At 54.2% G+C, this 27,599-nt stretch overlaps 2 protein-coding genes across 2 annotated transcripts in view; one reads left to right on the top strand and one right to left on the bottom strand.

Moving 5' to 3' along the window:
• The first annotated feature begins 422 nt into the window (after positions 1 to 422).
• LOC119111565 (xylosyltransferase oxt) lies at positions 423 to 24,846 on the top strand. Its single transcript, XM_037235376.1, has 11 exons — positions 423 to 473; positions 1,039 to 1,253; positions 1,608 to 1,786; positions 7,108 to 7,178; positions 8,896 to 9,096; positions 10,186 to 10,370; positions 10,673 to 10,753; positions 11,023 to 11,175; positions 17,800 to 17,901; positions 22,740 to 22,920; positions 24,823 to 24,846. Exons 1-11 carry the CDS (start codon positions 423 to 425, stop codon positions 24,844 to 24,846), a joined length of 1,443 nt encoding a protein of 480 aa, XP_037091271.1.
• A 1,724-nt stretch (positions 24,847 to 26,570) lies between these two features.
• LOC119111564 (xylosyltransferase oxt-like) overlaps positions 26,571 to 27,599 on the bottom strand; it is a 13,079-nt gene continuing 12,050 nt past the window's right edge. The window contains exon 6 of the mRNA XM_037235375.1: positions 26,571 to 26,675. Within this exon, the coding sequence (XP_037091270.1) occupies positions 26,571 to 26,675 (105 nt within the window). The remainder of the gene's footprint in view (positions 26,676 to 27,599) is intronic.

The raw sequence follows: 27,599 nt of genomic DNA, 5'->3' as shown, positions 1-27,599 counted from the left end.
CGCTCGGGGTCGGCCCCCGGGCTGGTGAGGTGATGGTGGGGGATGGGGAGGGGAGGGAGCGCCGCCCGTGATGGGCTGGCGGGCGCCGCGGGCTGGACGCTCGGGGTCGGGCCCCGGGCTGGTGGGGGTTGGGGAGGGGAGGGAGCGCCCCCCGTGTGGGCTGGCGGGCGCCGCGGGCTGGACGCTCGGGGTCTGGCCCCCGCGCTGGTGAGGTGAGGCCGTCAGGCGCGGATCGTGACCGCTGCGGAGCGACTGCGGGAAGGGGGTGACATCAGCGACCATGCCCGAAGTCGTCGGACTCTGACAGGAGACGAAGAAGCGTTGACTCGTTAGACATAAGTCGAAGGAAGGCGTTACCTACCAGTGATATTACGCTATACTCGCATTCCCAGGCCTGAAATGCGTCATTTTGTTCTCAGAAAATGGCGGTGACGACGACCTGCTATGATGACACAAAGTACCGCAACGCAAAGGTAAGTTCGGCCCTTCCAGGCAGTGCAACGCATGCATTTTTTAGTTTGCAGGTAGAACCACGTCGATAACAACGCTTACGTTACAAATGCTGTCGCAAAAAAACTCATGAAAAGATCTTTCATCTTGACGGGGATGCTGACAGAGTTGCTGGCCTTTCTTTTCAAATTATTTGTCGTTTACAATGGGCTGCTATCGCCATAATGAGACGATTAGCAGGCCTCTTCGTACCAATGAAAAGGAAACATCGTTAAGTCATAATGAAACTTTGTGCTTAACAAACGTTTTTCTTGTGAGCCAGTTTATGCATATTCAATGTTCAAATGACACCAAATCTCATCAGTAGATCCTTGAATCCTCCTGAAAAGCAGGTGGTACTCTCCCAAAGCTAGGTCTCCAACCTAGATCCCTTAGACTCCGAGGACTGGACGGCTAAATCCAGACGCTTCGAGGTAAAGAACATCAGTAAATGGTACCTGTCTTTCGACTTGCTTGCCAGTCATCGGCTAGATGGCATGTCGAGCGGAAAGACGACGTAGCGATATATCTCGCCTGCTCGTCCGGCAGGTGGTGCACCTGAAATACCGCTCACTGCTGGAGTCGGGCGTGCGGAACTACTCCCGGGTGCAGCTGATGGAGCGTGAGGTGCTCAGCGAGCACGTGTTTGGCCTGACCTGCCCGCAGCACGAGGCCGTGAGAGCAGCGGGGTACCGTGGCCGCTGCGAGCCCGGTCTGTTCGACCCGCGCACGCTCAGGGATCGGGCCGCATTCGTCATGTCAAAGTGAGCTCAACTCCGGTTCGTGGTCTGCTATGTGGTAGTGAGTGTAGGGATAGAAAGTACCTACAAAAATATGCATCTCACAGAAAATCTGGCGGATTTGAATTTCCTTACGGTCAAGTTTTTTTGTGAAAAATACTGCCGCGTGTTCTCGTTGGTAAGCGATGCTGGTGCGTTGTGTTTCGCACAGCCCGTGCTCTAGCGCATCATCGAGGCCACGAAGTCGCCTCACTCAATATTCCCTCACACTGGAATCAATGTAAATTAACTGCAAGAGAATCGGGTCATGTATTTCAGGCCACCCAATGAGTCACGGAGTGCCGGGTTTGAGCGGGCTCGAATGCGTTCCATCGACAGGGTGCACTCCGAGCAGTGCCGTCAGCGGATGAGCCAGGTGCTTTGCGCGCTGGAATACAGTCGAAGTGCGGAGTGCCTGCCGCCGTTCATGTGGAACGGTGATGCCGGCGACGGCGGTCTCAGCTTCCTCATAACGCCGACCGTCGGCAGCCGGCCAGTATGGCAGCCTCCAGCCGCAAGTGAGCACACGAGGGGTAGCCTGAGCACGAGCACGACGCCACTGCGGCACGGGACATCATTGGAGCATGCGGCATGGCCTGAGCATGTGGCATGATCTAAGCACGGAGAGCCGGCTGCAGCGGGGAAGGATGACTTGAGCTGGGGCTAAAGGTCTGGACATGGAGGCGATGGCTTCGTGCAGGTTTGAAAGGTCCCAGCACGGAAAAATAAGTCGAATAGCTTGGGGTTAAAAAAGCTTTGGGCACAACTTGATAGCTCAGGACCACCGACTGCGTGAGCACAGAGAGACGGCTTGAGGACAATGTATGGCGCGAAAACTACTGGTTGCTATGAAGCAGCCAGTTGTTTTTGCGCGGTTATATAGAGCACATTGAATCCAGAGTTGTTGTAAACATTAGAGGCTGTCATTCTAAGAGATGCACAGCAACATTGTCGAAACGGGCACTGGAACAAATCGCTAAACAACGTCTCAATCTGTCTGATATCCTCAGCAACGCAGCAGAGTAGTCCACGGGTGACGCAGGCGCAGGAGGGGACATCTTCGATTCCAGCTTAAAACTAAGGTTTTAGACAGGCAGCTCCAAAGCCAAAGGCAGGAACCAAATAAAGCCCCAGGAGACGGCAGCAGTCGGAGAGTGGCCGCGGGAGTGGACACTTTAACGGCAGCAGTCGGGGAGTGGCCGCGGGAGTGGACACTTTAACGGCAGCAGTCGGGGAGTGGCCGCGGGAGTGGACACCTTAACGGCAGCAGTCGGGGAGTGGCCGCGGGAGTGGACACTTTAACGGCAGCAGTCGGGGAGTGGCCGCGGGAGTGGACACTTTAACGGCAGCAGTCGGGGAGTGGCCGCGGGAGTGGACACCTTAACGGCAGCAGTCGGGGAGTGGCCGCGGGAGTGGACACTTTAACGGCAGCAGTCGGGGAGTGGCCGCGGGAGTGGACACTTTAACGGCAGCAGTCGGGGAGTGGCCGCGGGAGTGGACACCTTAACGGCAGCAGTCGGGGAGTGGCCGCGGGAGTGGACACCTTAACGGCAGCAGTCGGGGAGTGGCCGCGGGAGTGGACACCTTAACGGCAGCAGTCGGGGAGTGGCCGCGGGAGTAGACACCTTAACGGCAGCAGTCGGGGAGTGGCCGCGGGAGTAGACACCTTAACGGCAGCAGTCGGGGAGCGACCACAGGAGTGGACACCTTAACGGCAGCAGTCGGGGAGTGACCGTGGGAGTATACACCTTAACGGCAGCGGTCGGGGAGTGACCGCGGGAGTGGGCACCTTAACGGCAGCAGTCGGGGAGCGACCGCAGGAGTAAACACTTTAACGGCAGCAGGCGGGGAGTGACCGCGGGAGTAGACACCTTAACGGCGGCAGTCGGAGGGTGACCGTGGGAGTAGACACCTTAACGGCAGCAGTCGGAGAGTGGCCGCGGGAGTGGACACCTTGACGGCAGCAGTCGGGGAGTGGCCGCGTGAGTGGACACCTTGACGGCAGCAGTCGGGGAGTGGCCGCGTGAGTGGACACCTTGACGGCAGCAGTCGGGGAGTGACCGCGGGAGTAGACACCTTAACGGCAGCAGTCGGAGAGTGGCCGCGGGAGTGGACACCTTGACGGCAGCAGTCGGAGAGTGGCCGCGGGAGTAGACACCTTGGCGGCAGCAGTCGGGGAGTGGCCGCGGGAGTAGACACCTTGACGGCAGCAGTCGGGGAGTGACCGCGGGAGTAGACACCTTAACGGCAGCAGTCGGGATGTGACCGCGTGAGTGGACACCTTGACGGCAGCAGTCGGGGAGTGGCCGCGGGAGTAGACACCTTAACGGCAGCAGTCGGGGAGTGACCGCGGGAGTGGACACCTTAACGGCAGCAGTCGGGGAGTGACCGCGGGAGTGGACACCTTGACGGCAGCAGTCGGGGAGTGACCGCGGGAGTGGACACCTTAACGGCAGCAGTCGGGGAGTGACCGCGGGAGTGGACACCTTGACGGCAGCAGTCGGGGAGTGACCGCGGGAGTGGACACCTTAACGGCAGCAGTCGGGGAGTGACCGCGGGAGTAGACACCTTAACGGCAGCAGTCGGGAAGTGACCGCGGGAGTAGACACTTCAACGGCAGCAGTCGGGGAGTGACCGCGGGAGTGGACACTTCAACGGCAGCAGTCGGGGAGTGACCGCGGGAGTGGACACGAAAGTGGCGCGGAGGTCACTCTATACTCGCCAGCGCCCGCAGCCGTGGGGCCGCGAGCCAGCATGGGCCTGCCTTCACATAGATGCCACTGTCCGATGATCGGGAGCCTCGGCTTCCTTTGGGCACCGGAGGAGCCCTGCTTTCGTCGAGCTGGGACATCCCTCTGGGCACCGGAGGAGCCCTGCCTTCATCGAGTTGGGACATTCCTCTGGACACCGGAGGAGCCTGCCTTCATCGAGCTGGGACATCCCTCCGGGCACCGGAGGAGCCTGCCTTCATCGAGCTGGGACATCCCTCTGGATACCGGAGCAGCGTTCCCTTCGTTGAGTTCGGGCCCCCCATTGGGCACCGGAGCAGCATTCCCTCACTAAGCTGGCAAAACACCAAAAAATCCTCTTGCGATGGGGCACGAAAGATGTAGAAAAAAGAAGAGAACACCAGGGGTGGAAAAGCCAAACTAAAGTATCGCTTAACATGCATGATGCACACGTGATATCGCTCTTCGCACGTGGGGTGTGTGAGCTGCATTTTTGGCATGATCTCGTTGCATTGTCTACCACTGACCATTCCCCGGGCAATCTAAAGCCTGTTTGTTGGATAATGGGTATTACCCTTCGGTCATGGATAGCTTCTTTTTTTTGCTTGTTCGCTCAGGGAGAGGTTAGACGTTAGAGCACAGCAGCTCGCCGACGAACCGCGAGGCTTTCTTGTCGGGTCGCGGGTCTTTGCGGATGTCCTGAACCTCGGACCGTGTGACCGAGGCGTGTGTACTGATAATCCCACCTCTGCTTTCCAAGCATCCCGGCAATGTAAAAGGTGATGCAGATTGTACTTAATACATGCCTTTTATTTACCTTGATATTATCAATAACACGCTGAACCATATTAATAAGAACATTCTTATTTTATGACATGATTTTAATATTGCTATTTTGTCATTAGCACAAGACAATACCATTTTTTTCAGAATATCCTGGCAATGCCATCGATCTGTTTCAGGCAGCATGCATTGGGATGGCCGATGGGACATAATACGCGTTTAATCTTCGCAAACGAGTTTGGTTTTGTTTTTAATCCGGCAACCCGATGCGAAAACCGTAAGCGGGAATTTTATAAAACGGCTGCGCAAAAGTTCTTCTGGTCATAGTGATCAGATCTCGAAACTGCTTTGATGTACGACCACCTTAGTCCCTGCTCAGTCACAGAACCTCAAGTTAGAACTCTCATTAGAGAACTGGCTGTCGACCGTGAAAAAGGCTGTCGTCACCGGGCACACGTCTTCTATTCGGGCTGTAAATGCTATCAGATGATAAAGGCGCTTCTATTGTAGGCCCATTTGGCCTATTTCTCTTTGTATCGCAAACCCTTCGCCGTTCTCATCGAAAAAACTAGCCCGTGAACCGCTGGGGTGATGGGCATATCTAATTTCTTCGCTTTAACAGCCTTTATCATTAAGTTTAGGAGTGATCGGTCCGAACGCGTCTCCTCTAGGCTGGAGCCGGCTCGAGCCGCTCACAAGAGGGAGATACGTCTCAACATAACCGTGCCTTAATGCGCGCCCCGGTGGCCGGTTGGCCGCTGAGATCTCAGGAACTAAGAGAGCTAGAAATACAAAATTCACGGAGTGTATTAGCCTATACCTGAAATCACTTAGGCCACAGTTTGAGGTCCCTGGGTCATGACCTCCGGCTCAAATAAGGTCAAAGAAGGTCAAACTTAAGGTTGGTCTCCACCGTGCCCCAGAACCTAGATACCTGTTCTAAGCAAAACTTCACGCGCTCGTTCAAGGTCAGTGACCTTATATGATCTTTCAAAGGTCATGGTGACCAAAATCATACAAGACTGTCGTGAGTTTTGCATTTGAAAAAGCGACAAAGATGACACTAGGCAGAATGTTCCGAAAAACAAAACGTTGAACTGGGTCATTTTAGGCCAGTAACCTATTATGACCTTTAAGAAGTCTGTGGAAGATGTATATGGCGGTTCTCCTGATCAATAAATTCGAAATAAGCATCAAAAACTACCTTCTACAGCAAGCCTTAGTGTAATAAAACAGGAGGGTTCAACATTGGTCTGACCTTCATACCTGATCCTAGATTAATAGAATTGGTTCATTCATTTGTTGTGTTGCCTTAGAAAGTACCTCAAAGATGTATGGTCTCGTCTAATACTCCGTTGCCGCATCAGATTGAACGATTCCCCTAGAAATGAACTTCGCTGAATTTATGGTCTGACTTTGACCCTAGATTCAAACTATGCATAATGCACATGCGTATGCATATGCATTCAACGCACTATGCATAGATAATTCAAACATAGATTCCAACTATATGGTCAGTGAACTTACATGGTACATGCAAAGTTTTGATACTAAACGATCCACTATTCAATTGTCTACAGCCATTATACATGTGGCGCGATTACGCCGCGTCGTTCGGAAACAATTTTGGGAAAACCTTTGGGGTTCAAATTGATCCCTACCCGAGCACATGCTAATGTAACTTTGCTCCTTAATAAAACCCCACGGCGCTCCACTCCCAACTCGGCCCGCTATCGATATTCCGCACGTTCGTTCATCAGTCCGCAATACACCGCCGAGCCGCCGGCTCCTCCGAGGCCGGAGCGCTGGAGCTGCCCGCGGTGCAGCCGCCCGAGCAGGCGGAGGGGACTCCGGTACCGGGCTACTGCGGCAAGGTGCCGGCTAACCCCTGCCGTCGCCGCGTGTCAACACTCCCCAAGTTTCAGACGTCGCCGAGGGTGATGAAGACTGAGAGACACATGCGGCCGTTTCGTCTCTCTTGCATGTCCATCCGTTCAGGGAAAACTTTGACATGCACCTTTTTATTTCACTGTTGACAATTGATGGTGTTCTATAGCACTGACTGCAGTATCTGACATTGATCCTAAAAATCATGTTGCATGAATAGATGTTGGACGACGTCATGGGCACATTACCCTAGGCATGATTTCCATACCGCGTCCAGTCCGCGCTGTGTACAGAGACCACTCCGGAACTCCAGTGACCGATGCGGCGGATTAAATTACCCGTAGTTTTCTCCTCTTGTGAATGACTTGTTTAACAATGCTGTTAAATGACGCACTGCTTTTCTCTGTACAATAACGCTGAGCCCACTAATCGTCTTCCAGCGCGGCATCCTTCTCTGGAGCCAGTCACAATAGGTTTCTACCTGCTGGTGCACAGTGGATTTGACGCCGTGGTAAGTCATGGTGCACAGTGGATTTGGCGCCGTGGTAAGTCATGGCTCAGTGGTGTCGAGCGGTCCTGTCGCATTCCAGCAGCCTTAACAGGGATGCTACCAAAGCCTATCCGTCTGCCAATGCGTAATAAGAGAAGCCATGCTGCCCTTTATCTCCGTATAAAGGGCAGCATGCCCAGCCGGCATCACCGGCTAATTGGATGTTCACGTGTCAATGCACGACCCCAACATAAGTCCGGAGGTGTCAGATTACTGAAGCGCGCCGCAACATTTGTGGATGAAATCCGTGCCGCACGGTCGCGGCCTGAGATTAGGCGCAGGTCGTCCGCCCGCAGCAGCACGCTCGCCGATGACTCAGCGGGGGATGTCCGGCGTCGACTGACGATGATACCAGCCGCTGATACCATCGGGGGGCGCTGACCGCCGCCACTGTCCGGTGACGGCTGATGATGATACCAGCCGCTGATACCATCGGGGGCGCTGACCGCCGCCACTGTCCGGTGACGGCTGACGATACTGACACTAGCCGGTGATACCATCGGGGGGCGCTGACCGCCGACACTGTCCGGTGACGACTGACGATACTGACACTAGCCGCTGATACCATCGGGGGCGCTGACCGCCGCCACTGTCCGGTGACGGCTGACGATACTGACACTAGCCGCTGATACCATCGGGGGGCGCTGACCGCCGCCACTGTCCGGTGACGGCTGATGATGATACCAGCCGCTGATACCATCGGGGGCGCTGACCGCCGCCACTGTCCGGTGACGGCTGACGATACTGACACTAGCCGGTGATACCATCGGGGGCGCTGACCGCCGTCACTGTCCGGTGACGACTGACGATACTGACACTAGCCGCTGATACCATCGGGGGCGCTGACCGCCGCCACTGTCCGGTGACGGCTGACGATACTGACACTAGCCGCTGATACCATCGGGGGGCGCTGACCGCCGCCACTGTTCGGTGACGGCTGACGATACTGACACTAGCCGCTGATACCATCGGGGGGCGCTGACCGCCGCCACTGTCCGGTGGCGACTGACGATACTGACACTAGCCGCTGATACCATCGGGGGCGCTGACCGCCGCCACTGTCCGGTGACGGCTGACGATACTGACACTAGCCGCTGATACCATCGGGGGCGCTGACCGCCGCCACTGTCCGGTGACGGCTGACGATACTGACACTAGCCGCTGATACCATCGGGGGGCGCTGACCGCCGCCACTGTCCGGTGACGACTGACGATGATACCAGCCGCTGATACCATCGGGGGCGCTGACCGCCGCCACTGTCCGGTGACGGCTGACGCTACTGACACTAGCCGGTGATACCATCGGGGGCGCTGACCGCCGTCACTGTCCGGTGACGGCTGACGATACTGACACTAGCCGGTGATACCATCGGGGGCGCTGACCGCCGCCACTGTCCGGTGACGGCTGACGATACTGACACTAGCCGCTGATACCATCGGGGGCGCTGACCGCCGTCACTGTCCGGTGACGGCTGACGATACTGACACTAGCCGGTGATACCATCGGGGGCGCTGACCGCCGCCACTGTCCGGTGACGGCTGACGATACTGACACTAGCCGCTGATACCATCGGGGGCGCTGACCGCCGTCACTGTCCGGTGACGACCTCGGCTCCCGCCGCCGGCCCCTGGCTTCCCGCCATCCGCCCTGCCGACCCCAGCGCCCCTCCGTCGGCAGATGGAGCTGCTCGAACGCGTGTATGACCCGGCCCACCTGTATGTGATCCACGTGGATCTGCGGAGCACAGCACTGCGGCGTGAGCTTGAGGCAGCGCTGGCAGAGCGGTACCCGGACCGGCAGCGGCTGCGCCTACTCGAGAAGCACCGCTCCTTCGCTGCCAGCTGGGGCTCCGAACGCATCTTGCGCGCCGAATTAGAGGTGGGCATGGCAAGGATAGTTCGCCAACGCTGCTCCATGAGAAGTGAGAGAGGACCCAGCCGTGAGCCTGATATTCTATGACCGCCTGTAGGGTTTAAAGTACCTCCTGCGGGTTTTATTCGTACCTTCAGGTAATTAATTTCACGCATTTTGGGGAGCCGTTTCGATGATTTCGTTGCGAAGAGCGTTTCGGTGACGGCGTTATAACGTCAGCAGTGTAAGCTTGCTTTGACTTTTGTGCTGCCATGGTGAGCTGTTCGAAGTTTCCTTTCTTATTCTAAAGTTTACCAGCGCAGCTATTCGACTGGTTTAACCACGCTTCTGTCAATGTGCATCGTTCGCCACGTAGTTGTTTCAGATCACCAACGAAAGTCCATCGGGTTAACTTTAGGGGTGCTGAACGCCATTGATACCTGCTACCCATTTGTGCATTTCAGCAATATTACACCACGTGATCTACAACGTGATTTATTGGTAGCGTAACCCACAACATAACATTTCATGCATGCGAATGACCACGGCTATCGATTACAGTTTAAATTTATCTGGCTAAACGACTAGATCCTGAGATAGCGTAGGTACTTTTAACTCGCGAAGTAATCGCGGCCGGCGAAATACCTCAAGCGCTGTCGGGATATAGGTCAGAGGCTGAGCTGGAGTTGGAGGCGAGGCTATGTTAAGTCGGGGTTTCTGCAGGCTGAGCATGACATGATCACATGAGAGCAGCCAGCGGGGGCAGCCGATTGAGACTGAGCTCGCCGGCCTGGTGTGGGGAGGAGCAACCCTCGGTGGGCTCCGACCGTCGGCCACTGGGCCGCGACGCTCTCACGTGCAGGAGATTGAGCTGAACACGACAGGAAACTTCGCCTTTATCCAGGCTTTTTGCGGTTTAGTGCCTGATACCCTTAGCCGGTTCTAAGGTCTTACGGCGGCCCCAACAGGTATCGGACGCTTTGTTGCCTCGCAGCTGAGTGCCTGACACCCCGCAGCTGAGTGCCTGACACCGCGCGGCTGAGTGGCGGACACTCCGCGTGTGAGGACCTGATACTCCGCAGTTAGCCGCTGACAGGTGCTGGCCGCCGTCGGCAGTGTCTGGAAGAGCTGCTCAGGATGGCTCCGTGGGACTTCGCCGTGCCCCTCAGTGGCCTTGACCTGCCGCTGCGGCCGGCGGCCGAGCTGGCTGCGACACTAGCGCCGTACCGCGGCCGAAACCTGCTCCATCATGCCGAGCACAAGTTCATGCGGACGCACGAAGAGAACAACGTGTTTGCCATGTGAGAAGCCGGGTTTTGTTTGGGCTGGTCGATTTAGAACCAAACGCATAGGAACTACAGCGTGGCTGATGACGTGCTGTCTAAATTTGGTTTGTCGTGATGCCTGGGAGAAGACTGGGACACTAGACATTTCATGGGAGGTGCTCAAAAGGGAAATATCCATACATTTGCACATTTGTTATCTATTTAGCTGGCAAACTGTCCCGCGTTACCATCAGACATGCTGGAAATTTGCCTTTCTTAGCTATTCACTGATCGTAATAATGGAATGATGATATGTTTCATATTATTGCCGCTCTCAGGTTTGGCTGTGGCGACTTCGTATTCAACGTCTCACGACCCGGCAACCGTCCACTCCGGTTGAAGATACCTGTTTATGGACAGTAAGTAGTCTGACGCCCGGTGCTGACACATCAGATTTTAGCAACATTAAGAGCCGTCTTTCTGCAGAGCGTCTTAATGTCAGACTTATATAGTTGGGTCGAACAAGAAGCAAACCCAAAGGAGGACTGAAGATAGAGCCAGGACTACTGGCTCTCATAATTGACGGGAGATTGAAATCGTGCATGGTATAGCGAGTCAGCCCGACAGCGAACTAGCAGTCACATCTGCCACGACATGAGCCCTGACAGCACGCCCTCGCCTCCATCAGTGCCACCTGGAAGGCACTGGACCGGCAGTTCGTCGAGTTCGTTATATCTGAGCTACCGTCGTCCCCGCTTGCTCGCTGGAGCCTCCTGCTACGGGTCATCATCATACCGGACGAGCACTTCTTCGCCACGGTGCTTATGAACTCCCGGTACAGGTGAGTAACATTCCGGCCCTGCCAAACGCTGCCAGGTGCGCCGCTCAGTCGGAGAGCTCCGCTTGCGACGCTCTCACAAGTCGAGGGCTTCTGTCAGCTCAGAGTCCGGAGTCCCCCTCCACCTGGGCGACTCCGGACTCACTCGACCGGTCGTTGAGGACAACGCAGCAGCCAAGCACGTGCTTGGTGCACATCATACACCCCTGAAATGCGGGGAAAACGTGATGATTGCATATTTTGCATTAGTGCTAAGCGATATCACTCCGAAGTTATAATTATATCTATAAGTTAACGATAAGTGTTGTTTGGATGTGTTAGCATCATATGCCTGCCTCTTACGTGTGCCTGTCGACCGGATTCGCCGTGTTTTTTGACGATCATTTGCATATCGCTGACGATCACCTCTGCTCATTAAATTGAGCCAATCGGAATGAAATTCAACAGATTGATCACGAGCACGGCAAGCGCCTGTGGTGATGCCCGTGCCCTAATCTTCAGCGAGTTCTCACATATTCAGTGGAGTGAGTAGTCCTACGACTGCGTTGAGTTGTTGCTTGATCAGTGCGTTCCCATAATTGAGAGATGTTCACGAATGCCATGCAAACAAGCAAACAAATAAACCAGGTGGACTCAAATGTGGTCAAGCCTTTATGACTACGACCGGGCGCCGCTTCGCGTGCTCGCTCACGTCCTCACTGCGTGATCACTGTCTTCACGTGTTCACTCATGTACTCACTGCATGCTCATTCTCTTCACGTGCTCACTCACATTCTCTGCGTGCTCACCTTTCACGTGCTCGCTCAGGTACCCACTGCGTGCTCACTCTCTTCATGTCCTCACTCATGTACTCACTGCATGCTCACTCTCTTCTCCTGCTCACTTACGTACTCACTGCGTGCTCACTCTCTTCACCCGCTCACGTACTAGGTCTGAACTGCAGTTACATAAAAACGCACCAGACATGCCTCACAGTGTATGACTACAGGAGTGCATTGGCTGGATGTTTAGCGCCTTCGGCCCCCACGTGGGAGCCCGTGATCGGATCCCGGTTGCACCATAGCCCCTGAACGCCAATATGGCCGCTGTTGTCGCTGGTGCTCTGTAAAACGGTGCGTGACTACGTGTGTCATGTTCCCTCCAAACACCTGTATGACGCATGTGTTAATAAATGACGTTCGATAAACGAGCGACGAACGGCGCTGTGTACCTGGCGCATTACTAATGAAAACGCACCAGATATTTGTTCAGCAATGAATGGCGCAGGCAGTGACAAATGAGCCCCCATAAACGGCTTCGCAGCGGTGGCGGCCGTGCTGTTGAACCCGTGTGCGTGGCACGGCCGCCCCACTCGCTCGCGAGGGGCTCGGGCGACCATCCAATAACACGCGCCCATGCCGCCGTTCGGCAAAGTTGGCTACTCTCGTGATGATATGGTCTCCCCGGGTGCGTGTGCATGCTTTGGCCCGACTAGGCCGGCTCGAAAAGCGCGGGCCCAGCCAAGTTACAAGATGGCGCTATAGGCTCTGGCACTATTTGCAGTGCACCTTAGCTGGATCGCTGAGAATCATCTCTTGCGCTGCTTCAAAAGGTTTTGTCCGAACGCTTTGATTGGGTGGATTTCTGGGATCGGCACCCACGTTAAGCGGTGCTTGTTGCGTTAGCCCTGACCGCACTATCCGACCTGGAAATTTCGAGTCAGCGGAAAAATTTCACGACGAAAGGTTGACGTGTCGCAATGCTCAACGCTGTCCCGCCCTTTGACCTCCTGCCCCAACTTTTAACGCAGCCATTGCCACCGGCCGCAGGCCATCCCAGTCAGAACAAAATAGCGAACGCCTCAAATGACTGGAACCCACCTCGCCATGGATGAGTGAATCACAAGACAGGCTTTCAAGCCAAATGAGCTAACGTGACGAACAGCTACCAGGCCATAGACGGGGGCAGTGGAAGGACAATCGAAAGCAATGGAATTGGCCATCTCTTCTCAGTCAAAGCCTATAGTACCAGTATTCAGTTTGCATATAATTGGGAACGGGGTTTCTGGCCCCGTTCTGGCTCCCTTGGTTTCCACTCCTGCGGCGCACGCACGCACGCACGCACGCACACACGCACGCACGCACGCACAAAGCCCGGCAAGTTCACAGCTCATGTTCACTGCTGACTGACCATGCCAGCAAATTATCTTGTCAGTTGACTCTCATTCCTTGACAGGTTGTTGTCACAGCATTTTTCGCTTGCATGCACCGGTGTGAGCTCCTCATATATCATGCACCGGTGTGAGCTCCTCATATAACTATCATGCACCGGTGTGAGCTCCTCATATAACTATCATGCACCGGTGTGAGCTCCTCATATAACTATCATGCACCGGTGTGAGTTCCTCATATAACTATCATGCACCGGTGTGAGCTCCTCATATAACTATCGTCACGCATGATTGGTTTACCGCTGGCAGCCTTGCGAAATCGGACGGCTTGTGTGAAGTCCAGAGGCCCAACTGGTGCCGCAGGATATCGAAAGTAAGACGGATCGTCGCTTTACCAAATGCCAGACTATCCCTTATGCATTATGTCGTACGTGTGACCATGGGTGGTAAAAGTGCACTTTTTGTTGCCGAACAAAGTTTTGGAGGAAAAATTGTCGCCAGTAGCGTAATGTGATGCCGTATGACAAAACGGTCATTACGTCCATGCCCAGTAGCGTCATGAGCAATTAGCCATCAACAAGTGTCTTCCATCGCTGCAATTTTCAATATCATGCACATAACCAAAATGTTCAGTCATCCACTGCCCTTAACAAATGTTAGGATAAGTGCTGCTGCTAGGAAAGCAGGCACACTTGCGCTAGACTAATGCGGTAGCCCAATCACAACAGGAATTTTCCTCCACCCTCGTGACTTGCCGGGGTCTCACGTTTAAACTCGATCTACGGTTGGATATGCTTTCCTCTGCTGCAAAAAGCAGCGAAGGGCCTCGATAGCCAGGGCAGCAGAATGCGTGGCAGATTTCGAACCGGTGACAAGCAGCACTGGGAATGACGTCAAATATGGGGGCCTTCACGAGGTCATGCCCCCTTATGGAAATCACGTTTGCGCTTCGAGCCCCATCTCAACCGTCACCAAACTATCCGCCATACTCCAAGCATGCTCCAAGCCTGGCGCGACATGTTTTGACTGGTGATAGCCTTTCGCCGTGCCCCAACAAGTAACTTGTATCGAAATTTTTCAATAACCTCAAATCAGGCGACTAGCTCTTTCTGAACAAGTTACTCGCCCTGACAGGAGGGTGGGGGTGGGGGGTGGGGGGAGGACCATGCAACACCCCCTCCCCTACGGTTTTCTGAGGATACCAATGCGGCATATTGCACATTCTTGCTCAAATCTTTGGTACCCTCTGGGGCATCCATTGTACGCGTGCTGACATAAAAAGTGACCCTAGCAATTTTGGTTTCAGAGTAGTGATATTTTTACGGCCATCGCAAGAACAAGGCCGGCGGGTGCGGCGGGGGGCAAGCGACGATCCTGCGGACCGCGCGCGGAGGGTTGACAGCTACATGAACGAAATCATACATTATAAATATAAGCTCCAAACAGATAAAACTGCACGCCATTGCACTCCTGATTAAACAAGGGGCATGCCTCTTCATGTTTCATACCACTTCATTGCATAGTTTCGTGTATACAACTTGCATGCAAAGCTGATGTTTCGTTTTCAGGAGAATTTGCCCTTCGACTTGGTCTAGTGAAGTCAGTTAACAACAGTGGACTTCTTGCCAATCACGAGATCTCGCCAAAGGCAGCCCACTGTTTGTTTTGTTGCGAGGCTTTACCTTTCTAAGTTGGCAAGCGTCAGAAAATCCCCCCCCCCCCCCCTCTCTCCACCAGTCCGCGTTACAAAAACCGGAGAATCAGGGTAAGGGTTAGAATTGTTGGCTGCCATCCTTTTTTATTTATTTTATATATACCAGCATAAAAATCTGCATTTCAGACAACGAAAACATCAGCTGCTACAGCAGAATGACACATTTCCTTACCAGCATCCAAACATTGGTGGAAATTCAACCAGCAAGCCAAAGTTCCCCTTTGCATGCAGGTAAAATGCAGATCTAAGGTTATCTGTGATGTCTACCATGTATAATGCAGGAGTGTCCATTCAAATTAATTTCTGGGGCACTTCCCAATATCTCTGTTGGGTTGGGCCACTTAATGCTGATTCCTCCCCCCTGCCAACATTTCTAGCTGGAAAATTACAAAAGATTTAAGAAAAAACTAACCATAACATAAAAACATCCTTGTTACTCAATTCATTGACCGCGATCCACGGCTTGCTATCTCCCCCTAAACAGGCATAACAAATTTCCTGTCATAACGCCGCCACCACATATTGCGTAGGGCCCCCTCAACGCTCATTCTTCCTTCCCCACAGCCAGCATTCCTAGTTGGAAGATCACAAAAAGATATGAAAAAATGAGCTATGACACAAAACCAACGTAATGTATGCAATGTATGCGATGCCATGTATCCCTAAAATATGTATGTCTCCCAGATTAGCACACTTCTTTACAAACTTGGGGGGAGGGATGGAGCCCTGAACTGAATAAGAAGTATGAACACCCCTTGATTTGAAGATCTATGTGACTGGTAAACATTCTCAATCAGAAGCTAAATGTGTTCGTTTTCAGACATGCCTGTTTGATGATTTCGCCGTTTTCTTTACCCTCAGACTTCGCCACTTTTACCGTAACTTTTTTGTATTTATCGCTCCCTGACGATCGCCACCAGTGTCTAGCCTGTTTATTTGATTGTTTTTTTTTCCGATTTTGACCAATCAAGGAGAAGAAATTATGCACGGCACGTACTTGTTTTGCAGAGGCCACCGGCGTCTTTTTTCAGCTTGAACCAGAAATGAGCCAATCAAAACTTCTTCTTGACCTTGCGTACGACGAACAACAGACATTTACACACATAGTCTTTCCGTGGCATTCCAACGCAAGAGTCAACCTTGCTTTAGGTTTCCTTGATATATAGATAGACCGAACTGATTATTCATATATTCATGGTCTCATCTGATGTTACAACCCCAAAAATGGAGGGCAATGAATGGATTAGATTTTACGTCTTCTGGAACACAGCAGCATTTGCTCAAAGCGTACCTTTTGAGGTCGAGATTGATTTCCAGGACACTGATGGCTGTTTCATTTTTGTCCCGGCCCGCCGGCCTCAGATAAAAACTTCAATAGTGGCCTCGAACCTGGAAAGTTACTCCACCACCCCGTGTGGGATCGAATCCACCCGCCCCCCCCCCCCCCCCCCCCGATGGGAGGGTCAGGCGAGAACAAAACGGCCAAAGGAAGGCTGGTATCACTCGGTGGTCTATCGCAGCCACTGGTCTGTGATGTCAGTCGACCTGGCACCGTTCTTTCCCATTTGGTCCTCCAATCCCACGGCGAAACAGAAGCCTGCTTTACGTCCAGTACGTTCAAGCTGCACTTGCACAACTGACCAGCGTCCGTCGCGCAGTCCCAATCCAATGTTGTGTTTGACTGGCGCGGTTTGTTTAAAAACATGTGATGTCATATATGTACGTAACGTACACAAATTCCAGCGAATTAGTCGTTATCTGTATAAGAACCATACAACAAATGGTAACAACTGCTGATATAAGCGCCTGTCAACCACTGCTGGTTACATCACTCTTCTAACTTACGAAGCGTCTTTCTCATAGCTTCCGTTCATTCCATTGCTTCACCGTGCGTGATGTTCAAACTCGTGCAACCAAAAGAGTTGCGGCCGTGACGTGAGGCGCGAGCTGGTCGGCTCGTCCGGCGCCCGGCTGTCACGTTCCCTCCGGTCCTGAGCGAGGCACTGCTCACGCGACGCGCTCCCTCCGGTCCTGAGCGAGGCACTGCTCACGCGGCGCGCTCCCTCCGGTCCTGAGCGAGGCACTGCTCACGCGGCGCGCTCCCTCCGGTCCTGAGCGAGGCACTGCTCACGCGACGCGCTCCCTCCGGCGCGCTCTCTTCTGTCCCCAGCGAGGTACTGTCCACGCGGCGCGTCCCTCCTATCCCCAGCGAGGCACTGTTCATGCGGCGCGCTCCCTCCATCCCCAGCGAGGTACTGTTCACGCGGCGCGCTCCCTCCTATCCCCAGCGAGGCACTGTTCAAGCCGAGCGCTCCATCCTATCCCCAGCGAGACACTGATAAAGCCGCGAGCTCCCTCCAGTCCCCAGAGAGTCACTGTTCATGCGGCGCGCTCCCTACTGTCCCCAGCGAGGCACTGTTCATGCGGCGCGCTCCCTCCTATCCCCAGCGAGGCACTGCTCATGCGGCGCGCTCCCTCCTATCCCCAGCGAGGCACTGTTCATGCGGCGCGCTCCCTCGTATCCCAGCGAGGTACTGTTCACGCGGCGCGCTCCCTCCTGTCCCCAGAGAGACAACCACTTGCGCTGGCGCGCTCCTCGTATCCCCAGCGAGACACTGTTAACGCTGCGCGTTCCCTGCTGTCCCCAGCGAGATACTGGCTCACGCTCTCTCTTGTTCCCAGCGACACACTGTTTACGCGGTGCGCTCCATCTTGTCCCCCAACGACACACTGTTCAACGCGGCGCGCTTCCTCTCGTCCCCAGCGACACACTGCTTCGGGCCAAGGTGCACCATCCGAAGCGCTTCCAGGGCGAGAACCGGATGGTCTGTGCCGACACCGGGACGTGGTGGAGTTCTGTGGCAAGGTCAGGGAGCCTCGACGCTACCGAGGCCCTCGGGCCAAGGGCAGGCGGAGCACGACGCCCAGGCGGCGGGGTCGCCAGGCACGCACCTGGCCGACTGCACAGTCTCAAACAGGCGCGAGCCTCGCGCCGCTAGAAACGTACCCAGAAGCCATCGCCATCGAGCAATCGGAGCCCGGACAACGAAGCCAGCCGTCAGTTAATTGCATTCCGCGCCGGCATTTCTGCTGGCAGCGTCCGTTAATTAGCACAGAATAGGGTGAATCTAATTCATTTTCAAATTGGCCGTCTCAGAGGCGGCGAAACGGCGCGGACACAAAAGGCTGGGCGTGTGCGTTGCGGTGAGTGTTTGGTCTATTGTGTATGTGTGCCGTGCTGGATGACAGGACACCGCGCATTCAGCAGGTTCAATTGCGTGTCCGCTCCTCCACCAAATTGGTCTCTCCGCCCCGGACTGTCCCTGTAATGGATGCTTGATTCAAGGAATTGGCCAGACTTACATCCATGCAAAACAGTGAAAGAGACAAGCCTTCGGCATCACTGCTTTGTCTTCAACAATTTCGTTTCCATTTTGCATTGGTTTCATGAATTGCGCTGGACTGCCGAGGTCCGTCGAGACGACGAATTAGCCTTAACTGGTGAAGGGTGCTCTGGAAGAAATGGGCCTTCCACACAATGCTATTCGAATGCCTGAGTTGATGGTGGATGTTACGCGGAGATATGCTGATGAGATGATCGGTTTGAGGGACACACACACACACACACACACACACACACACACACACACACACACACACACACACACACACACACACACACACCACACACACACACACACACACACACACACACACACACACACACAACACACACACACACACACACACACACACACACGCACGCACGCACGCGCGCGCACGCGTACGCACGCACGCACGCACGCACGCACGCACGCACCCACACACGCACACACGCACACACACGCAGACGAACACGCAAATGGATATGCACGGAAATAACTGGCAAATGTGTCGGCGGTGGCTGAGTCGCGACGTCTAGTTGAGATGGCCCGGTAATGTAATATGAGATCCTGGAGTTGATTGCTTCACTTTGGTGAAGTGTAGTCAGGTGGGCAGTCGGAAATGCGCCGGAGAGGACACCCTCGGCCCAATCACACGGTGCGCGTACATATATACAAGGAATGAAATAGGGGAGCGTGGAGCTGCTACTCCACAGTTATAGCAGACTCAAGATCCTGGGTTACGCAATGGCCTCTTCCTGCCAGGTGGTGCAGGACCTTTGAGTGGTCAGGGAATCTGCAGGTGGTCAACAGTCCACCGATACGACCAAGGAACCTTCAAGAAAGTCAGAAGTTCACAAGACGATAGGAAATGTTCGGGATTCCATGGTATTGAAACTATCAGGAGCCCATGATGGCGGGAGCCACAGGCGTTACCTCATATACTTTGGGGGGGGGGAGGATGCCCATGCTGACATGAGCCCTCCTTCCTTCACCTTCCCCAATGCATGTGAACAAAAATGGATTATCAGGCCAAATAAATGCAGAATATTTATCTGAAATGTTGGTACCTAAGTAGATCGATATTAAGGTATGCTCATTTTGTACCACATAGTAACCTGTTGGTACCTAACGTGTTGTCATTGCCAGCTCCCTTATTTGTCGGACCAGTTTGTACACGTTGGTAGGGTTTTTCACAAGATAACACAGGAGATCACAACAAAAATCAAATGGACTATATCACATGGTAGCTTTTGAAAGTTCAGCGTGGCGTAGGTATAAGTTAACCAAGGTTTACCCAAAAGTGGCAAGGTTTATTTTTTGAACAGCCGTTACTCTAGTGACATTCAAATGTCAATGCAGTGGCAAAATACAAACAGCGACAGTGGTAGTTGATTTGACAGTGGATAAGAGATTTCACATCCTTCAAATTGCGACCACAAAAATGCAAGAGGTGGGGGCCCGGGTAGTCCAGGATGCGCAGCAGCTGAGTATGATGCCGGATGGTGGATTGCTCTCTCTCTCCTCTCTCCCTCTCTCTCTCTCTCTCTCTCTCTTCTTCTTTATTTCTACAATCTCTCTCTCTCTCTCTCTCTCTCTCTCTCTCAGAAAGTCTCTCTCTCTCTCGCTCTCTCTCTATAGCTTCTTCTCTCTCTCTCTCTCTCTCTCTCTCTCTCCTTCTCTCTCGTCTCCTCGCTCCCTCTCTCTCTATCTCTCTAGGGCGATCTCTTCTCGCTCGGTCTCTCTCTCTCTCCTTCTTATCTCTCTCTTCTCTCTCTTCTCATATCGTCTTAATCCTTCTCTCCCTCTCTCTATCCCTGGCGACTTGTCGACGGTGGACAGTTTCACCGCAACTCTGAACGCGCCCTTGAGCTTTGCAGGCTCCCTGGCTTGCCCACGTGGACGTGGTCCTTGATATTACAGCATAGGGTCCAGGGTGAAAGGTTGGGTGCGTGAGAAGCCATAGCACGACAGCCTTAAGCTGATGTGCATTCCACGAAAATGCTCGACCGACAAGTCCAGCGAAGCTCGCGCTGTGTGCGGTGTCACCCCATCCTGCTGAAGTCTCTACCCTCCCGATCGATCCCGTGAGGTCAGCTCAGGGCCGCTAAGAAGGGTACCAGAGCGGTTGTGACGCAGCGCTGTGGAGCGGTGCTGACAGGACCCCCGTTCTCGTCCTCAAATAACCACCTGAAGCCTCTACCCAGCCCCATCCTGCTGAAGCCTCTACTCTCCCGATCGATCCCGTGAGGTCAGCTCAGGGCCGCTCAGAAGGGCATCAGAGCGGTTGTGACGCAGCGCTCTGGAGCGGTGCTGACAGGACCCCCGTTCCCGTCCTCAGAGAATCATCTTCTGTGGAGGCACGATGTCACGAGTGTGAGATCACTGATGACGGCCATTGTGTTTCAATTATTTTTTCAGTGAAAGGTCATTCAAATGCCGCCGCAGTCTTCACTGTGAGGAAATACACCTGTTGCTGACGAGCAACCTTGAATTAACTCTTGCATTGGCCGCCGTATATCACCGTATCTTCACATAGACACAGTCTGTTGTTTCCCTTTCTTCGACTCCCTCGTAAATCTGATTTTGCCGTATTATTAACCGTGTGGCGCAATCAGGACACCTCGCCCAGTGCCCCGGGTATCCGTTCCTCGGAAAAGGAAGGATTTTAGCACGATTGCGCTCACACGGCTGGGGGTCAGACGGTATACACCACTCTCCACATTTGTGATGGAAGGACTGCTTCCTGGAATACCTTGGGGTGTGCTGAATAACGATGTGTTGTGATCGGGTCGACGGTGAGTTTTCTTAAAGATTTAGTTTAGACATTTCCATCGGATGTGTTTCTTGGATAAGCGCCCACGCTAAGCACTGTCGGTTGCGTCAGTCATGGCCCCACCATCCGATCTTAAGATTCCGGGTGAACGGCAGAGCTTGCGGCGAAAACGTGAAGTGCCGCAATGCTTGGCATGGCCCACCCCACCCTCTGACCTCACCTGAGGGGTACCGCGGCCGCTGCCGACGGCCGCAGACCACCGCAGTCAGGGGTCAATAGCGAGCGCCTAAAGCGACTCGAACCCAACCCACTACGGGTGGATGAATCAGAAGACAGACAATCTAAGCCTCTGACCAACTGAGGCAGCGGGGCGGTAAAGTACGAGTGAGGCTGCGACGGTTTAAAGTATGTTTCCATGGCATACCTTCCACTGTGTTGTATTACAAAAAAGTAGGATGATGTCAAGTAATGGGATCAGCACATTCTGTGCAGTTCGCTCTGGGTTGAATGAAATATTCGGCTGCAGTGTTGATCGATTTTTGCGGGGAAAGCTGACCATATCACACTGCTGCCAGCCGTCGAGTTTTTCAACGCATGCAGTGCTGTCTTGATAACGTCGTGTAGCCACTACCTCCAGGTAAACTGAGGGTTGACTATTTCAACATGTGAACCCTCAGCCAATGACGCCGAAGCACGAAGGGCTCAAGATCTTCCTCGTTTTTATCAAATTCCAACACATATTAAAGCGTTGATGAAGCTATTTCGTTAACATTGGCCGCTCTGGTGACCGATCCTGTCAGCAACCTTGGCCTGCTCTGTCCTCCCGGCCACCGACATGACTAATGAGAAGGTCGTGCATGTTCAGGCCCACTCTTACGTACAGGTCATCCTGGCAGTGTACATTACAATTTGTTCATAGACTCACGTCCGCGCCTTTTTGCGTTCCGGGCACCAGTGACGAAAGAGATACGGACACCATTTTGTTAGTTACAACCGGTCAGCTCGCTAATGTGTTTTTTCCGTAAATCATATTCCATTTTAAGCTTGCCACAAAATCCCAGGCCCACATTGGCTTGGCGTGGGCTTTTCACATCGAGGACGCAAGTCAAGTGGCCGAAATCCAGAAAGAAATAGGTTTGGGGTTAGATTTTTGTCAGCTTTATCACCTCAGTCCTCTCCCTCCACCGACTTAAAATGTGAAACACCTGGAAGAGTCCCTTCTCTTCGTTCTGCCCACTACATCGAAGGAAGACATGGACCGCTTGAGAACGTTATCACTCTCGCATCTCTCTGTGAGTCTTGGCGTCCTGGCGGAGGGCGACACGAACCGTTCTAGAAGTCGTTACAGTTCACACCTCTCTCAGAATCCCGCACTGTGATGCTGGGCGACACAGACCATTTGAGAGAGTTTCCTCGTCTCTCTCAGAGTCCTTCCACCGTGATGAAGGGCGCGGAGACCTGACGAAGTTCCACAGCTCTCGTGTGGGTTCCCTCGCCGTGGAGGGTGACACAGATCATCTGAGAACTTCTTACATCTCCCCACAGGGCCCCGCCACTGTTGCGCCGCGGGATATTGACCACTTGTGGAAGTTCTCTGGCCGTTTCTTCTTCGCCCGGAAGTTCCCGTCCAACATCAGCGATCCAACCAGGGCGAAGTATCGCGCCACATTTGCCAGGACCGTACTACGAGAGCATTCAGCACGTCTTCCCCACCCTGGCTGCCGACGTGAGTACGGTGTAGTGAGCACAGGACACTCGCACAAACATGTGTACGCCCATCAAGAGATCGCTTGTTGCTTGAGCCGATTGTCTAACTGTACAGTACGCTTTGGATCCCTCATGAACTGCTATATGAAATTCATTTGATTTGATCATAGCATCCTGGCATTCTTACCATATTACTGCAGCTTTGACTGGTAATCAATTGGGCATTGCTATCGCTACAGTTGTATCCTAAGAAGACGTAAAGTTATTTATAAATTAAGGTAAACTATAGGTTGGACAACAACAATGATGCATATGAAGAACATGATGGGATCGACGAAATGGAGGCCAGAATGACTGTTGTCGGAGGTTGGTGCATGCATCAGTGTTAAAAATTCGGGGTTTCTGAAACTAGGTGCAGTCGCCAGAGCTAGGTCATTAAGACCCACAATTTCATGTATTCGTGAAATGCTGGTTTCAGGTACATTGCAAATCAGCTTGCAGTGGCTTGAAATAAGTGATGCATCTTCAGATGAAATTATCACCAATCCTATGCAGGTATTTATGGAGTTTCAACTTAGAGGTTGCTGGGGTTCTTACAAGGCTGTTTTCGCCCAAAGCGTGCCCTTTACCCCTGTTCTGGTCAAGCGAGGATCCGTTCTAGTTTTCACCCAGCGGTGATATGCACCTGACAAAGAACGCCTGAACTTTTCCCGTAACAAGTGTTGTTCAACCGCGCTACGTCATCCATACGACGCTGGCCACCAGTCCCTGGAGTGGCCTGCGTGCCGCCCCACTGTGAAATGTGTTCTTAGAACGGGGCAAGACGACGCGGTCACGGTCCTGATAGGGTACGTCAGAGACTGCTTTGGCCGTATATCTGTATATCATGCATATGATTCAAGCGCCATGGCGCAAACGGGATTTGAACCTTGACCCGAAGTGGCAGTCCAATGCGCTAACCACTGGCCATTACACTTACATCATTAATATGACGTCAAATGTCAGACATTCACTACTTTATGTATGTAAGAAAGACTTTGAGCTCCTGGTTTTCAGCATTGTGAGCTGTGAGTTCTTTTTCTGACAATAATCGATTTTCAGCATATCAAGAAGTGCAGGCTTAACGTCATGATTAGATAGCATTGCCTTTTTTGAGACACTCAATATTGCCAATGCTTCCTGATAAGGTCATTTGTCTAGTGCTTCACGGTATATTGAAAGTTGACCTTTGCCAGAATGAGAACTACCGTCTCATAATTAGTCTGGTTATTACTGTTTGCTGGCAAATTGGCAGATACGTGCGGTTGTAGGTCAGCAACAGACAAATATAGACATCGCACTCGCCTTTTGCCGCGCATCCCGAATAATGCGTCACCATTAGCCATCACTCGCACGCGTATTCCAGGTGTACCCAAGACTAGAGCCAATATCTGACTGTTGCGAGATCCTGCACAGGAGAGAAAATCAAGCGGTCTTCTCTTACGCGTATCTTAGACTTCTCAACGGTAAGAGCGCAATACGATGACTATTCCAATCACCGTACACTATCGCTCATTCAACCTTGACATGCCGTTTATTCTGTGTAGCGTTATCACGGTTAGCTCTGGCATATCAATTAATTACACACCAGCTCACGCAAGGAAGTCACAATCAATTCTTTCACCATCCGTCTCAAACTGGAGAATTCTGGGATCCCAGTTTTGCATCGTCCTGCATTTGGCGTCCGTCAAGATGATCCCTGAAAAGATTCCTCAGGCATCTTTTCCAAAAGCGATCCCCAGTAGCCCGACCGTTTGAGACAACGCCTCGTACCGTTCCTGACACTGCCTCTGGCCGCGGTGACGCCTGGTACCGGTCCTGACACCGCCTCTGATCGCATACACGCGCCTGGTACCGGTCCTGACACCGCCTCTGATCGCAGACACGCGCCTGGTACCGGTCCTGACCCCGCCTCATGATCGCAGCACGCGCGGTACCGGTCCTGACACCGCCTCTGATCGCAGACAGCGCCGGTACCGGTCCGTACACTGCCCCTGACTGCGGCAGGTTCCTGGCACCAGCCACGGTACCGCCCCGGCTGCGGCGGGCGCCTGTACCAGTCCTGATACCGCCTCTGGCCGCGGTGGGCGCCTGGTGCGGGTCCTGACCACGCCTCTGGCCGCGGTGGGGCGCCTGGTCCCGATCCTGACACTTCTCTGGCCGCATGCGGGCGCCTGGTACCGGTCTCGTGTGCGCGTGACTCCACCTGCGCTGCTACCCCCGCGGCCACCTGCGCAGCGTGCGAGCCACCACGGACCCCCCCCCGACCGGCGCCACTTCGGCGCGCCTGAACGCGCCCATACCCCACCTACCAGCCGGCGCGGCGTCGCTGCTGGTCGAGCTTTGGTTCCACGCGCCCGAACGCTGGACGGCGGCCGCGTACGAGGCGTGCGACCGCCAGCCGCCCGGGGGCGCTGGTGTTCCCGCTGAACGTGACGGACGCGTACCTCTGACCCGGTCCGACTGCGGGTTGCAGCTCTGGGAGGGTCACACGCTCAGGTGAGGTGGGGTCACACGCTCACGCAGGTGGTCGGGAGAGGCAAGTGACCCGGGATTAGAACCGGAGATGGGACGGCTCACGACACTCGGAGCAGCTGGTCATAGTCTGGATGATGGTGATTCGCGGGAGGATCCGACTAGTGCACGCCGTGTCTGCTGGGAGACTCATACGCTGGGGTCAGAACTGGAGAGGGAGGGCATCCCTCGGCGACAGATGTTAATGTACCACTGGGAGAGACGCAGTTGTCGGAAAAAATCAGCTATCGACGTCCAACTCCATCATAACGGCTTCAGTTCTCGTTGTCAGCGTGTGACGGACGGACATTTCTGAAGCATGAGGGTAATGTTGCTAAAACTGAAGCAACCAGCCGGTGTTTTAGCCTCGACTTGTGCCGCTCTCCAGCCGGCTCTACGGACGCACATAAAACGGCAAATCCGTATGTCGTACTGTGCGTGCAGATGCTCCACGACCAAGGAGGTGCGGTGGAGCAGTCACGCCACGGGCCCCGGCACGCCGCCCTGGGCCCGCTGGGACCTCCACATGAGCACCAACTCACGCTGCCTGCGGCCACCTGGGCCCCGGCCAGCGGACCCTGCAGGTGTATGACGTAAGCGGTCCTGCGCGCCGGCTCGGCTCAGGGAGGCGCGGGACGGGGAGAGTTCTGCCGAGCGCTGATGCCGTTGCGGTCGGGGCGAACATCCGGGGTTTGAGCATCACCGCCAGCTCCGGCCCGATGGCATGGGGATCACCCGAAAAAACGAACGGGAATTTGGTCGGTACGTGATATACGCCAGGACAGTTCTAACCAAGCATGAAAATTTTAACTGACCTAACGCTTCGGCTGCTGTGTGTTGGCTTATCGAGTTCTTGTCTGTGGCGCAGTCGCAATAGGCAAATAACCAGAGTCAGACCGCAATTACGATTTCCTGACTTTCCTGGGACACTTTGCCGGTGGGGTTCCCCGGCGTCAAAAACGGGACAGGATCACCCTCTGACTCTCTTCAACGAAATGCTCAGGTTCGACGGACCACTGACAAAACGACGTTTCAAAAGGACGCTTCAGGGCCAAACTGTGATAGTAAAGCAAAGTGCCCTACATATGCGCGCGCACTGCAAAGTGCACATGCCCTTCACTGGCCGCCTTCAACAGGACGACGCCGCCGAGCCAGCTCGTACGAGTTGGAGCTGCTCTTCGTCAGCTGGTACGTGGAGCCGGAGGGCAGCACTGCCGACTTCTGGCAGGTTGAAGATGCCGCGCCGCTGGCGACCTGGAGCTGGCAGGAGAGCCCTTTGCAACGGTGAGTTCAAAGCCCGTGCCGGGTTTAGTCTGAGGGAGGCGGGGCGAGCTGCACTGACAGGGAGACTTTGAAGTCGACGCGTTTTGAGTTGCAGTCAGACGCGGACCCAGCGTCACAGGCGCAGCCGGAGCTGGTGCCGTACCTGGACAGCTCCAGCCGAGCCCGGCCCAGCGTCACTGATGCAGCTGGAGCTGGTGCCGTACCTGGACAGCTCCAGCCAAGCCCGGACCCAGCGTCACTGATGCAGCCGGAGCTGGGGCCGTACTGGACAGCTCAGCCAGGCCCGGACCCAGCATCACAGGCGCAGCCAGAGCTGGGCCGTACATGGACAGCCAGCCAGGCCCGGACCCAGCGTCACTGATGCAGCCAGAGCTGGTGCCGTACCTGGACAGCTCCAGCCAAGCCCGGACCCAGCGTCACAGGCGCAGCCGGAGCTGGTGCCGTACCTCGTCTCTGGTGCAGCCTGAGCTGGTGACGAACCTGGACAGCCCAGCCAACCGGACCAGGCGGCACCACCTCCCAGCCAGCTGTCTACAGTGACCAGTGCATGTGTGTCGGGATCGGAGTGGAGGTTAAGTTCCGTGCCCTGTCTCCCCCCCCCCCCCGTCGTCCAGTGACTGAAATCCTTAATTAATGCGTTCATACTCGTGCGCGAGGATTTGTGAGGTGATCTAGAATGTTCTTGGATGCATTTCAATGAGGGGATCTCCTGCATGCGATTACTTTTGCTGTGCGACTGGAAGCTGAAAGTTCGTTTCAAGTTCGGAAGCTCGTTTCAAGTACGACAACCTATTTCCCATTTGGTTGGCGGACCCGCGCCGTCCTCTCCCGGGGTGTTTCATGAATACCGAGGCGTGCCGT

The sequence above is a fragment of the Pollicipes pollicipes genome, unplaced genomic scaffold (assembly GCF_011947565.3).
Source record: "Pollicipes pollicipes isolate AB1234 unplaced genomic scaffold, Ppol_2.1 Scaffold_7261;HRSCAF=8764_pilon_pilon_pilon, whole genome shotgun sequence".
NCBI classification, from domain to species: domain Eukaryota; kingdom Metazoa; phylum Arthropoda; class Thecostraca; order Pollicipedomorpha; family Pollicipedidae; genus Pollicipes; species Pollicipes pollicipes.
This window is presented reverse-complemented; position numbering and strand designations above follow the sequence as displayed.